Source organism: Poecilia formosa, unplaced genomic scaffold, assembly GCF_000485575.1.
Source record: "Poecilia formosa unplaced genomic scaffold, Poecilia_formosa-5.1.2 Scaffold340, whole genome shotgun sequence".
NCBI classification, from domain to species: Eukaryota; Metazoa; Chordata; class Actinopteri; order Cyprinodontiformes; family Poeciliidae; genus Poecilia; species Poecilia formosa.
In genome coordinates, this window is record NW_006800279.1 from 548,375 (window position 1) to 564,010 (window position 15,636).

The following is a 15,636-nucleotide window of genomic DNA, read 5'->3' on the forward strand; positions in this document are numbered from 1 at the left end:
ACAGGCAGGCTGCGAAATGAGAAGCAGGTGATCGGTATCGGCAACTAGAGCCAATGATCGCCGATCATGCACTTTTTCACGAAAATCGGCCCGATTATGATCGGTGACCGATCGATCGGCACACCTCTAACTAATGCACGCCATTTCCTGCCATAGATGGATGCATCTATGGCATCCATCTATGGATGCCATAGACGATCTTAGATCGTTGGCCGATCGTAGATCGGCCAACGATCTAAGATTGTCGCTGGAGATTTCGTAACCGATCATCCTGCAGTACGATTTAGATCGTAGTGGCCGCTCTGATCTAAATCAGGGGTATTCCCTGACTGGGAGAGTTAATGCTGAATGTGACAGGTAGCCAATCAGAAAGCGCAGATTATCCTCTGCGCTTTCTGAGGGGAAATTACGAGGGGAATCCCAAACAGCTGACATGGTGCAACCGAGATGATATGTGGAAACAACATTAATATTTATTTAACATTTCGCGCAAAGAATATAGAAATGACAAAGGGAGGAGTTGGAGTCAAATTGCTACCGTAGTTGATAAACCCGGTAACTTTTCAGCTCCTCTTTGTTAACGTGACATAAATAGGTTATAATTAGAGATGCGCCAATCGATCGGTCACTGATCATAATTGGGCCAATTTTCGTGAAAAAGTGCATGATCGGTGATCATTGGCTCTTGTTGCCGATACCGATCACCTGCTTCTCATTTCGCAGCCTGCCTGTGCAGCTGGTCTCCTTTTTCCTTCACACTGCACAAACGCGCAGCAACAAATCCTAAGCGATGTGTAACTATAACGCACTGAATGAATGGGGAAGTTTGTGTGTTGCGGCGGAAAATTGAAGCACTTCAAAATGCATCAACACAACGAATCTAATACGAAATAAAAACAATGCCATACTTGACGGAGATTGGCTACATCGAAGCTCACTGCAGTAAAAAAGACATACGGAGGATCAGATAGCAGGTAAAGCTGTGTGGTGGTTGGACACCACACAGCCATTATACCTAGGATTTCTGACAGCTAATGTGTGGTCTCTCATGTTTGGAAAATGGATCGACAACTGGTGTCGTGTGCCCTGGACATTGCACTAAGGAAATAGGAAGGGAGGGTCAGTGGAGAGCACTGAAGTTGAGCCTTTTTTCATTCAGTGTCATCAAAAGAAAGAAAAGGCACCAAGACGATAAAGCCGATAATTAAAATTAGATTGATAGGTTTAATTTATTGTGCAATTAATTGATTTATCGTTTATCGCAACAGGCCTACATATGTATAGTTCTAAAAGTATCCCTACATAACTCATTTAAAAATTATATTATCCACTTTCCATCAGTCTATTATGGGAATGAAAAAGTCATAGAAAAGTGTGTAAATCAANGGAATGAAAAAGTCATAGAAAAGTGTGTAAATCAAGTTCCCATCGTTTAGTGGAGCTGAAATGTAGAAGCAGTGGATGGATTATCACAATCAGACCCCAACATAAGATGATTCTGCTGTAACAGCAGGTTAACAAGTCAAACAAACAAAGTGATAGCTAAAATAAATGTTGCAACAAATAAGCAATAGAAAGTACACAAGCAAACCCAGAACCTAACCCTACTTTGTGCCAGCTTTTGTTCAGTGTGTGCAACACCATTTGAAAAGCCAGCAGAACAAGTTCAGGGACAAGTAGAAACCTGACAGAAGATCCCCTGAGCTGCAGAAATGAGTACAACACGAGAACTGAATAATCAATAACTTCACATAAAATATCCTTCAAAGCTAAAAAAAAAAAAAACAAGTATTATTAGAAACAATTAATACAAGCAATAAAAATGAGACATTGACATATTCTGTTCATGAAAGGCTCACCATACCTTTGCCCAGTCGTGTGCCTTGCCTCAGGTGTTTTCTGGTCACTTTGAATATTAACTGCTCTGACTCAAATCCAGGCGTACATGATGACTCCTCTGCAGCCGCAGCCTGGAAGATACCAATGAGCATTTCATTCAAGCCTGCAATCAAGGGGGTGTAACAGGAGAATGCACACACACAACTACTAATGGTTCTACAGTAGTGGGAAACTGTCAAATGATGGTGGATTAAACAGCTTGGATTAGGACAGCTTGAGAAAACAGAGTAATGGCCAATATATTGCTCAAACAGAAAGTGCTTAACAGTGAATGTTGTGTCAAAATCTTCATTTTAATAATGTAAGAGAAACAGCTTTAGGGCAAGAGAGTAAAAATATATTTCAAGATATTAATAGTAAAAAGCCAATAAGTGCTTGCAATCACCAGATGATACAGTTGCTTTTTTTTAAAGCCATGTTACAGAGGTGGTAAGAATTAACTCTAAGGCCTCAGGAATATCAAACGGAATGGTCATGACTTATAAAAGTCAGAGATGGAAGTTGTCAAAAGTTCCTTTACCTTTTGGTAGGTAAACATAGTTCGTATAGAAGTTACAGAAAGGTGACAAACTAGCCACAGCAATTAAAAGCTGCCAACCCAGTTCCAGATGATTTCAGCCATTTAAAAAAAAATTAAAAATAAGTAAATAAAACGTTCATATCCATAGCATTAGTAGATTTTAACCCTTTACATTTTCACAAGAGACCATTGTTAGGTTTGTTCTTTTTTTTTTCCTTTTTCTTTCAGCTATACAACTTTCTTGTATTACAATGTGGCTTGATGTGACTGAGGCATCATGCATCAAACACTGCATCAGCTGTGATCCAAGTCTGTTACACATCTGCAAAGAGCACAAAAAAGAAACAAAAAAACTCAGTCTGCTAGTTAAACAAAAGCATAGATGGCACTATGCGTTGCAGGAATGTTCCAGCTACTATACAACTGCATAGTAACAAATATTCTACAGAAGAAACAGCAACAAGCTTAATAGTCTTGTTAAGCTGTATATATAATATCTGAAGTGGATTACAAAGGTTTGAATTATCCTTTTATTCTCAGAATGCAAGAGGTTCTCTTCAGCAAGCAGTACCTGGAAAAATAAAATACTGATACTTAATTTGGGAATCTATATTACAAGCAATAACATGCATAAAAATCCAGCTTTGCTTTGCACAGCAACCCATTTATTAGGAAAATCTACAGGATTCTAAACTGTTAACAGAGATCTGTGAAAGGTAAAAAAAAGCTTTAATAACCTAAAATATTAATAGATTAAATTATTGATTTTTGTTCCAGTTAGTTCCTTAATTGGGCAATATGGACTTAAAACTTTGAATTCAATTTTTAATCTATATTTATTGCAATAATACTTTTGCTGATATAATTTTTAATTCAGCATTTTTGATTAGATCTCTTTAGCCATCTTTACTTAAGGTGCAGAGGCTCAAAAACTGAATACTGCTTCAAAAACAAAACAGTTGTGCTGAGCCATTTCAATATCATCGAGTTGCGAAACTAAACAGAACACAATTCTTACATTCAATCTTATTCCCAAATGTAGATGCTACATTTACAGGTTATATTTCTAACCATACCATTGGTTTTGGATTAGTAAACAAACTCAGGTAAATTTCATTACCAACAGCTGGTGACTGACTTATAATTATCTTATTTTTCACAACATTAACAGAAACAACTGCAAGTCCCCTCTAGTTCTAATGTGTTTTAGGTCTATAAAACAAAACAATACACTTATATCCAGCCAGCCTCTCAGAATGCCTTGCACCAGCTTTTATTCTAAAGCTGTTTAGAATAAAAACTTCATATCTCGTTTATAAAAGAACTTGAACTTTTATATTATTTTCTTCACAGAAAAGCAGCTTAAACCTTTTTTTTAAAAAAACAAAAAAAAAACAATGTTAATTAAATTAACCATTGTTCGCATTTAATATTAGCTATTGTTTTCCAGTTTCATGTTTTAAATGTTTTAGCGAAACTGTGTTTTTACTGCTTATGAAGATCTCGAGGGTTTGTGTAATTTGTGCTATACAATGATTGTTAATGATAATAATAATAGCAGTCCAAACAACAAATTTCTACAGTTTTAAAGTCTATAGTGACGTCACCTGCCCTGTGGAAGAAGAACCTGATGGGACCTCAGTTTTAATTTATAAAAATCCAACATGGCGAGTCGCCTGCAGTCAACGTCACCGACGGAAACAGGGCGAGGCACTACTTCACCGTTGTACACCGCAACGACAATTATCCAGGAAGCAATTAGTTTAGAGCAACCGTGCGTGTGTGAAGTGAGGATAGTTTTCATCCACCTTCACCTTTAACTTAACATTCACCCTAAGAACCTCCTTATTGCTACCCACAACATCCACAAGAAGCAGCAACTAAAACCAAATTAAGCTTACCAACCTAGACGCCTTTTTAAACGCTCTTTGGAAAACATGATAGCCACACAAGTAAATAAACAGCAAACATTCGAAATAACAGATATAACAAATAGCAAAACATGTCGAAGCAATATTTAAAATAAAAGTCAAAACAGCGGGAAAAAAAATCCTACCTGGAAAATGACGAATAAAACGCCCAAAACCGCAAACCAGGCGGTCCCCATTTGTGTTTGAAGCCTCTTATAAAATCCTTCTCGTAGCTAAAACGTAGAAAAAACAACTTTCTTTGTATTCCGGTGCGTAGCGTCTCCCCTTCTGTACTCTGTAAGTAGTTTCAGCGTCTGAATGCGATCAGTCCCGCGAGCTGATTCAGGTACTCTCAGTGTGACGTCAGCTCACAGGTGCGCCCCGTTCCGGCTTCCTCATATGGTCATAAAGCGCCACACCTGAAGAAGGAGAAACCAGAAGTTTCGCTTACTTTTCTCTTCAGGACAGGCTCGCAGATTTATAGAAGATAACGGTCTGTGGCATCCATTTGATTCACTGTAGACAGTGAGCCATGTCTAACTTCGGTTAGCTGCTCTCCACTTAGTCTCATTTCCTTTAACTGACAATTTGTCCACGAAGATCCCCTCCCCCACCTACTCTCTTTCTCTCTTTTCTCTCTCTGTCTCCCACCCATACACGCACACAATCACAATCCTATTTCTAACTAACCACATGTCAAATCATTTAGCATGTGAATATAATGTAAACATAAACAGAACGATAACTGGGTCATCAGACTCAAACTTAAAACTATAAACATATTGACAGCTGTCAAAGTAGCTTAGGTTTCAAGTTCCCCATTTTCATTAAACAAAGAAAAGGAGTGTACTTTTTGGCATCCAGGAACCGTCCAGAAAACAAACACAGAGATTTCATTAAGTTTCAGTTGACTAAACTTATATTTACATAGAAAACACTCATCCATAAATTAACAAAAATGGATGAACATTGGTTTGTGGAACAATCTTATCCATTGGGACTGCTCTGGGGTGGCAATCATCTATAAAGTATTGCTGGGGCAGAGGAGTGTTTGGTTGTTATTGGTGTTCTTTATGGTATGGCTTGTGTGATGGGGTTGCCAGTTCAGTGACCGTTGCCACATTTGCTTTGTTGTCATCCCTGGTTTGAGTTGTGTTTCTTGTCCTTACAGAGATTTGTAGGTGTTTTTGACCCGATTTTTCCCTTCTGACAATCTTAAGGACACACACACATTATTGGGACAGTTCTTCTTATGATAATTTTTAGAGATATTCCTGCCATGTCACATATAAGTGATCTGGTTCACTCGGGAGGACGTTGGGATCTAAAACCTGGAGTAATCAACAAGTTGGATTGTCCTGATCTGATATCACATCAGAAGTCCCCTGAGGAGAAACAAAAACGCAACCTGTCAAATGCGATGTGTAGCCAATCAGAAAGTGAGGCGACTGAATGGCACCCCAGAAAGTCCATTTCAGTTTTTCTCCATTAAACGTGGTTCATAGATCTAGTTCTTTTTAAATTCTCCAGAAACTCCAGGAAAAGTAAGTTAATGTCTCTCTTCTAACTTTTTTTGGAAACAAAAAAACAAATAACTTGACATGTCTGAATACTCACCAGACCTGTTTGTTGGCAACACTCCTCAACTCAAAGTGAAATGTACCAGAGAGGTTTTTTGTTTTTGTTTTGTTTTTTTTTTACACCAAAATGTCATTATGTTTGTCTGTTAATATCTATAAATAGAAAATGTAAAGAAAAGTGATCATTTTACTTACAAGTACATGTAGGGCATGGAGTGAGAAAAAAGGCTAAAGTATAACATTTACATTTAGTGGGGCACACCTCATGTGGGCTGACTGGGTCTCAAACTTGTCATTTCAGAGTGGGTAGAATTATGGGGTGATAGAGGCTTTCAATTAGAATTAAGATTTCTGAGGTTTACTATTTCAAAATTGTGAGTTTGGAGAGTCCATTTGTAAAACACTGATGGGAATGTTGCTACCATTATTAACCTGTTGAACACTGAAAATCTTTGAGTGAAAAAAGGGGAGTTTTCGGAGAGCAGTCAAGTTACACAATCACTCACCAGTCATTCCTCTTCCCCTCACACGTAAAAAAGAGTGTGGGGGAGACGAACAATCAATCTAAAGTCATCACCATTTAGACAGATTGAGGAAAATGTGACGGGAGAGGGACAAGACAGGAGGAGGAATGAGTGAGAAGAGTGGGAGGAAGACAGCAGTGTCAAATTACAATTTCGAGCTTCTTGAGTTTAAAGGTTCAGTGATTCACTTCCTTTTAGTCTAAGCTTGTGAAAACACATCCAAAAATGTCTATGCAGCAATTTCTTTTAGTCCTATAAATATCCCGTTCTTAAAACAAAGTCCCTAAACCTAAAGAAATGTCTCTATTTATCAATTTGCACCAATTTTAGAATTATGCTAACTGAAACAACTTTAAAATAAGATTTTAGATTTGATATTACTAAAAACAAGCAGCATTACTTTGCAGTCAAATTCAAATTCAATTTGATTCTAATTCAATTAAAAATACTTACATGTAAAGGAATCTCATTCTTTTGAATGTAAGAGTTAGTGGCAGTATAAGTATAAGAAAGTATAATCGGCAAGGCAACGCTGTAAAAGTGAGCACTTTACTGCAGCTGCTACTGTCTTAAGTTCCACATACAATCCATATCTAAGCTGCAGTGGAGTAATTGCAATATTTTGATGATTAAAAAAAAACATAAATAAAGAAGACAGAGAAAAATGTTGATTCATGAGATCAACATTTTCATCACAATAGCCAAAAAAAATGTTGAAACTGAATGTTTGTATATAAACCCATGCAGGCCTGCTCTAAAGGGATCAATAAGATTTATTCTGGTCAATATAAGATAAAAGATTTGCCTAAAATAGCTGAATATTAAATAAAAATAAAATAAAAATATATGTTTTTTATTCTTTTCATGAACATTCACATGTTCCGGTGTACGCTGACAGATAGAGCGTAAAACCAGATATGATACAAAAATCATTTCATTTGACTAAATGTCAAAAGAAAAACAAGAGATTGCTTTTTTTAAAATGTTGCTTTCTTAAATTTCTAAGGTTTATATTTGCATGACCTTTTCTTGCTCTTTAAATGAGTTCAGTTTCAAATTTTAAGGGCCTTGGTTTGATGCTTTTCATTGTTAATAGTTACACACCTTCCCCATGATTATTTTGTAGTACCACACACACAAACACATCAAACCTCTATGTTTTTGATAAATGGCTTTTGAATAATTGTTTTCTTCCTCTCTGATTAACCTTCCAGCCCACGTCTCTCTCTGGAACACACACCCCATCTCCTTCCTGAAAAGGAGATATGACAACATTTGGCTGTCAAGAATTGGAAAAAGGTGACGAGGTGCCAAAGCAGAGAGATTGTGAAATTGTCTATAAAGCATATTCTATGCTTTGTAGTTCTATGCTCTTAGATACAAAGTTTCATTTTCTTCTTTTTTTTCCAACTTAAAAAACAATTCATCTAGCTGTGATGAAATAATTCCTGATTTCCATGATTACCACAGTATCAGTACAACATTAGCAATGTTAATTGAAAAAAGATAATAATTTCAATTGAAACTATATGTAATGATTGGTCTTTTAAAAATCATCTGAGTTTTTTGATTGTCGAACTATGAACTTTACAAAAGCACAAGGAATGTAAGGAAACATGGCAGCACGACGTAGGTTAGCAAAAAAAAAAAAAAAAGCATCTGATTGACCATGAAGATAATAGCATGGTTAGAAACTGGTACGTCAGCAGGACAGTGGTGAACGGAAGATATTCTTCAACAAATTGACTCACAACAAAAAGATTTAAGGTGTTGCAATGGCGTAGTTAAAGTCCAGACCTCTACGTGATGTGAATGCTGTATGACCTGTGCAGAACGTCACTGAACTCTCTGTGAGGTGAAGGATTGAATCAGAAAGAGCAAAACTGCCTCCAATGTGAAGGATTCATAACGAAGTAGGGAAAACAGCCGGTTCAAGGTCTTGCCAGATCGTTGTTTTTTTTCCAGGACAAATTCTTTAACATCTTTTTTTCTCTTCATAATAACATTAAACAAATATCAATAAAATTGCTATGTTTTAAGAAACTAAGCAGAAAAATGCAACGTTTTCACCATTAGAAGACTGACTTTACTCCTTTGCTACTGTAGTACATTTGGTACATGAAATCATTTAATAATGCTCAAGTATTATTAAACAAAGGCCATTAAATGAACAGAAAATCTTTTAAAATAGTGAAGTTTTACAGGCTAGTGTAAAGTTGCACTATGTAACTTTTGGCACAGTACGAGGCTGATAATGTACAGGTTATTTATCATTTCTTCAGACGGCGACAGCGGCTCAAGGAGGAGGTGGAGGAGCTCGATCTTTACACAGATTGTCTGTCTCATGCCATTCTGTGACAGTTTCAGCAAATATGAAAAAAACTGATTTTTGTCAAAGTTACATACTGCAGCTTTAAGTGACACTGTTGAAAAAAACTTGGCATTTTGTTTTCAATCCACCTCACACGATCGGCAGAATAAGATTTTTCAAACAGGCTTAGGTTTATTTTTTATTTTGAGAAAATGAATTCTTGTCATCACAGATGATTTTTAAGAATTTTTTTCCATAGCAAACACATCAACATTCAATGAAAATAGGTTGTGTTTACTGAAATCTATGCAAACCAATTGTGTCAAAAGAATCTGCATTATATAAAAACAAGTGAAGCTACGTTGTGTGATTTAAGTAGTGCAAACCTAAAATATCTGAATACATTTTAATCGCACATAATGCATTAGATTTGTTGTCCTACATACATTAAAGAAGCATGGTGTCATCAGAACATGTTATATTTTTCAAATTGAAATAATCAGTTGTGCAAATGTTCAAAGTGTTCTGCAGGTTTTGCTTGAGCAGAAGTGGAGCAACAACTGGGCTTGTCCTAAAGGTTCAGAGTTAAACCTGCTGAGGTTTGTGAAACAGTTTTTTTTTTTTTTGCTTGCAGTTGTATGAATTTATTCAGAGTGAGATTTTGCTAAATGTTGAAAGTGTTTTATTTTTGTCTGTTGGATCAAACTTTGATAGTCCATCATATCAAAGTTTCAGCGTTGGTTGAAGCCTGCAGAACCACAATTTCTACACTCCACAAAAAAAAGTATCTCCATATCTCAGTAGATCACACACACAAAGCTGACCTTACATCTGCCTGAGAGTATCGGTCCAAATTCTGATAATGACACATTCCCTCTATCATCATTTTATTCTTCTCCCTTTATGCCTCCCTTCACTCCTCTTTCTTTTTTCCCTCAATAAGCCACCTTGTCCTTTCACTATCACTCTGGAATGTGCAACAACAACCAGACTCCAGTTGGATTTCTTCACGGTTTATTAACACACAAGGCAGCTGGGTCGAAGTAGGGCAGAGTGTGTGAAAAATGTTCTTCATGCTTTAAGATATAAATCCTTTATTAGAGGAACTGAGAGAGCGAACCAATACACTGATGGTGATAAAGTTATGTTCACTGTAGAAGGAAAAAAAGTGAACAAAAACAAACAGAAAGGACACAAACCTTTATGTTGTTATATTGTACCAATAAAACACTTATCCGTAAGACTTCATTGAACTCTGAACTCACATCTCGTCTGGATTTGTGATCATGTTTACTTCGCACAATTCTTCAAACAGTGTTTCTAATTCACAGGCACCATTTCCTGAAACGTGTCTCACTGTGGAGCTTAGATTATTTTTGCTACAAGCTTTCACCAAAACTCTCCGTCAATGAGTAACTGCACAAAGGTCGCCTCGGAAGAAAGGGGAAGGGACTGTTTTCACTTTTAGTTCTGAGCAACAGAACAAATTTTTTTTAGTAGTACATTTAAAAAACAAATCAGGAATAATGTCTGATGGACAAATGATGCATGGTGTAATTCCTTAGCTCTCCCTGAACTTCTCAGCCTCAGTTCATCTATTCTCCGTTAGAGATTTTATTTATTATTTTTAATTTGGTTTCAATTTGTGTCCTGTGAAACATTATGACTGATCATTTTCAGCCTCTGCTTCCTGAATGCTGATGTATAACCAGAGCGTTGGATCAGGATCTGAAACCCTACAAGTTTACTCCCAGGTCTTCCACTGCATGTGGGATTCTTTCTCTCTGTCAAGGCCATTAGGAGGGCTACCACTCAGATATCATGTCAATTATTAACCGGCTGGCCAATGATTAGAAGCCTGCAGTTTCTGCTTTAAACAGAGAACAATTGTATGAACTCAGAAGCAGGAAACACCACTGAGAGCTTCTCTTTTTACATACAGAACATATTTTGAAAGATATGCTGGGCTGTGAATGTGCTAGTTTGTAAAACAGAGTCTTTACTAAACCCGGTGAATGTTGATTCCATTTTTAACACCCAAGTTCAACTCGGATAAAGTCAGAATTATTTTTGTTACCTATACTCTGTTTTCGACTTTATCTTTTGCACCTGATTTCACACCTGCGCATGTGAAAATATATACACATATCTGATACACATTCACATTCATGGAGATTAGTTTTTCTTCCTGTTTTTTTTGTTTTGTTTCCACAAATAAGATACTTCACAACATGAGGTGAGACGTGTGAGGTGTGGCAGGAGGCCAACTCAAGCTGCGCTGCTGCTTCATGTGCAGATTGTTTAAGTTAGTTTTTCACTTTGTCGGCTCCTCCTTCAGTCGTAATGATGTTTCTTCTTGTAATATTCTTCTTATTTTTTTTGTTTCTGAAAAGCATTTATAAGAGTGTATTCTGTGCCTCATTAACATGTATTTGAAAATGTCTTTTCATCTGTAAAAAAATTTACAAATATATTTTACTTTTTTTTTGTTTTACCAATGTTTGCACCCCCTAAAGTAATACTGTATTGCAACACTGTTTAATAAAATCGCAGCATTCAGTCTTATGGGGATCACAAGTGTCATTAGTTATTGTTCATGTGATCAACCATAAGGTTCAGCTGTCCTGGTAGGATTATCCTGTTTGCTCCTTGCTTCCTTTAGCTGAAGCCATCGTTTACAGAGATGTTGCAAATTCTCCACGGAATTTGTCATCAGACAGAGGAATGTCTTAAATTAAGAAAAGATCAACTTCAGTAATTGGAAGAAAACATGGGTTAACCATAACAGTGCTAAAACTTTCCATAACTGATAAAAGATAACGTAGAACGTGCAGAGAGAGACAGAATCCTGTTATTTGACAGAGACTGTTTGGTTATAGTACATTCTCATTTAGCTTAAACCACACTTTTCACAGGGCTAAAATTAAAATGTATTAGATTTCATTTATTAGATTTCATCCCCTGTAAACAAGTGTTTTAAACTTGTTCATATTTGTTGGCTGAAATATCTTACTTATCATCATTCTATGTTACTGTTTTAGTTTTACTAATTTATTCTGCATGTTTTTCATAGCTTTAGCTGACAAAATAGTCATGCAAAAATAAAACATCCAGGCCTCACTAAAATCCCCTGAAAACCATGCAGAAAAACATGTTATGGTCTGATGAAACTAAACTGGTATTTCTGGCTACAGCTCCAAACGTTGTGTTGTCTGTTCCAGAGAACAAAAAAATCCCGAAAACACCAGAGTGAAACATGGGGCTGGTAGCATCATGGAGTTACTTTAGTAAAGAATGACTACACCTTTGGGAAGCGGAGGAAACAATTAACAACACTTAACTGATCAGTTTTGGCCCAGAACCTTCAGGTGTCTGCTAGGAAGGAGAGACTGAAGATTTGAGTCCAAGCATATGTCAAAACCAAAAAGAAAATGGTTTCTTTAGAAGAAAATGAAGCCATTGGAACGGCACCAGTCAGCAACTAAATCTGACAGAAAATCCGTGAGGTCACATGAAGAAGAAACTGGAGAAGAGGAGTCATCACAGTCTGAGAGGCAAAGTGGGCAAATGTAACCAAATCAAGACGGAGCATTCTGACAGATTTGTACAACAGACTGAAAGCTGAAATTAAATCAGATTTTGGTTTAACAAAGTATTGGCTTAGGGTGTGCTAATGATGTACAGTTGCAGTTATATTCATTGTTTTTGTTTAGATTTTACCTTTTTGCAAATTTGTCTGTATTTCAGATGCATTTTACTGCATATATGTCACATTATTAGCAGTGAACATGTTGAAATGATTCATCGCTCATCTACTTTCTACACCTGCTTGTCCTTGCAGGGTGATGAGGAAGCTGGTGCTTATTTCCAGTAGTCATGCACCCTAGACAGGTGGCCAATCTGTTTACAGGACAACACAGAGACCCAAAGGGTATGTGAATCCTTTTGACATGTCTTGACGTGATGATTTTAGATTGATGCTTATTTTATGTCTCAACATTGTTGAATATTGAGCTTTTTCATGGTAAAATGGATCTTTATGTTGTTACTATTGCCACATTTATCTCTCAGGTCTTTGGATCAGTTGATTCACTTTCAGTAAATCTTCACTTTAGAGTTGTTTTCTCTGTAATTGTTACAGTAATCCTATTATTATTATAGTGTGTATTTTATTTCTTAATTAATTCTGAGAAGCACTGGAGAACTTGTAAATAAAAGCATAACCAAAAAGCCAAACATTGCGAATGTATACTTTTAAAAAAATAGAAGTGATATATTTGCACTTTTGTGAGAAGTGACTATGCATGTAAAGTTCCCACTTGGTGCCTAGTGATGTTTGAGTGAAGGGACGTTGCAGGAAAAGCTCAGTGGGGAAGTCCATGTGTCTACATAGAGGGACATGTCTATACATCTCCAGCTGACAGGAAGATAAAAGCACTTTGATCATCCAGTAACACAGCACCTTCCTGTTAAAAGCTCATCATTAGGCTCCTCGCAAGCTTTTAGTTTCCATCAAAGATTCAAGGCAGCGAAGCAGTTTCCATTATCAGTGGTTTCACCTAAACATAGTTACATGACCTGAGGGCAGGAGCGCACAGAGACGAACAGCGTTCTGAAGAAGAGCTGCAAGTTGAGACAGTTAAAACCGCGATATGTCTGACGTGAGCCAATGTCAGGCTGGGTTGTTTTTCTGCGCCAGACAGGCCCAGTCAAAGTCCGACTGGAATGTGTGCGTTCTGCTTTGTGCTGCTGGCTGCATTAAACTTGTGGTGAACATAGTACAGAGGAAGAAGAAATAAGAGCTGCTTCTAGTAACTGTTTCGGCCACTCCTTTATATGGCTAATCGACATGTGATAAAGTGTTCCTGTTATCCTAAAAGCCTCTGGCATAGTTTCCCACCATCTTTCTGTTTTGTTTTTTTTACTCCTTGTTTAATCCGAAGTTACCGGAATCCAGAGTCACATAAATAACATCTGATCAGATGAGGGCGATTAGTGGGAGTTTCGTAATAGATTAGTCACAAAGTAGATTAAGGATTTTAATTAAAATAAGTTTCGTCAATTAATTAAGAAAAGTAATCTCAAAGAACCCTGTTGTCCGATTCATATTCAGTAAATTGAGAATGTTCAGTTCATACAGATACATAACCACACTAATCAGACAGACTTATATCTAATTAAATACAATCTAAATTAACATGATAAAGTCAAATTGCAAAACAAACAGCTGTGCAGAAAATCTGCTCTTAATTTCAGGAATATTTAATGGTTGCAAAAAAAATAAAGAGCCAGTGTTTGAAGGGAATAAAAAATGGATAATGATATTATTCTGGACAGCTTTATCAACTTAATAGTCAAATAACGTCATAAAAAAGTAGAATTCATTGGGTCTTGTCTGTGACTTGTCTTTCAGATGATGATTCATTAAAATGTGTTTTTTTTTTTCTCGTGCCCAGTTTCAGTATTTCAGGCCATGAAGAACCTGATTGCGTACATGTTCCAGAGCAGCTCTACTCTGCCGAAAAGAGAAGGGCGATGGAGCAGTTTTCAGCAACGAGGCAGTTTAAAGAGCTTTATGTGATGAAAACATCAAACAATCAGAATTATTACTCTGTGAAGGCACTGTAACGAAAGTACAGAAAAGATCACAGTTTAAAACAAACCATGTTCCAGTTATTGTTGGCCAAACAAATGAGATTTTAGCCTTGATTTAAAGCAGGTTGGCCCAAGGCCAGTCCTCAAGCTCTACTACCCTGCAGCTTTCAGAAGTTCTCCGCTCTCCAGCACCCCTAAATCTAATGGCACATCAGCATCGTTTAGCTCTGCAGAGGCCTGGTGACCAGCCACTCATTTGCTTCAGGGTGTTGGAGGAGGGATGCATCTTAACGTTGTAGGACAGCAGATCTCAAGAACTGGACCTCTGATTTAAAGAAACTAAGTCTTTCAGATGNAAAAAACAATGTTAATTAAATTAACCATTGTTCGCATTTAATATTAGCTATTGTTTTCCAGTTTCATGTTTTAAATGTTTTAGCGAAACTGTGTTTTTACTGCTTATGAAGATCTCGAGGGTTTGTGTAATTTGTGCTATACAATGATTGTTAATGATAATAATAATAGCAGTCCAAACAACAAATTTCTACAGTTTTAAAGTCTATAGTGACGTCACCTGCCCTGTGGAAGAAGAACCTGATGGGACCTCAGTTTTAATTTATAAAAATCCAACATGGCGAGTCGCCTGCAGTCAACGTCACCGACGGAAACAGGGCGAGGCACTACTTCACCGTTGTACACCGCAACGACAATTATCCATGAAACAATTAGTTTAGAGCTACCGTGCGTGTGTGAAGTCAGGATAGTTTTCATCCACCTTCACCTTTAACTTAACATTCACCCTAAGAACCTCCTTATTGCTACCCACAACATCCACAAGAAGCAGTAACTAAAACCAAATTAAGCTTACCAACCTAGACGCCTTTTTAAACGCTCTTTGGAAAACATGATAGCCACACAAGTAAATAAACAGCAAACATTCGAAATAACAGATATAACAAATAGCAAAACATGTCGAAGCAATATTTAAAATAAAAGTCAAAACAGCGGGAAAAAAAATCCTACCTGGAAAATGACGAATAAAACGCCCAAAACCGCAAACCAGGCGGTCCCCATTTGTGTTTGAAGCCTCTTATAAAATCCTTCTCGTAGCTAAAACGTAGAAAAAACAACTTTCTTTGTATTCCGGTGCGTAGCGTCTCCCCTTCTGTACTCTGTAAGTAGTTTCAGCGTCTGAATGCGACCAATCCCGCAAGCTGATTCAGGTACTCTCAGTGTGACGTCAGCTCACAGGTGCGCCCCGTTCCGGCTTCCTCATATGGTCATAAAGCGCCACACC

At 37.1% G+C, this 15,636-nt stretch overlaps 1 protein-coding gene across 4 annotated transcripts in view; it reads right to left on the reverse strand.

Annotated features, from left to right (window-relative positions):
- Nucleotides 1-4,849, reverse strand: part of LOC103153122 (B-cadherin-like) — a 28,799-nt gene extending 23,950 nt beyond the window's left edge. For 3 of the 4 annotated variants that reach the window (XM_016661703.1, XM_007573932.2, XM_016661702.1), the window contains exons 1-2: nt 4,476-4,849; nt 1,865-1,970 (exon numbers count right to left, since the gene is read on the reverse strand). In XM_016661703.1, the coding sequence (XP_016517189.1) occupies nt 1,865-1,970; nt 4,476-4,526 (157 nt within the window). In that variant the 5' untranslated portion in view covers nt 4,527-4,849. The remainder of the gene's footprint in view (nt 1-1,864; nt 1,971-4,475) is intronic. The other variant, XM_007573931.2, reaches the window with a different exon arrangement.
- Nucleotides 4,850-15,636: the final 10,787 nt, after the last annotated feature.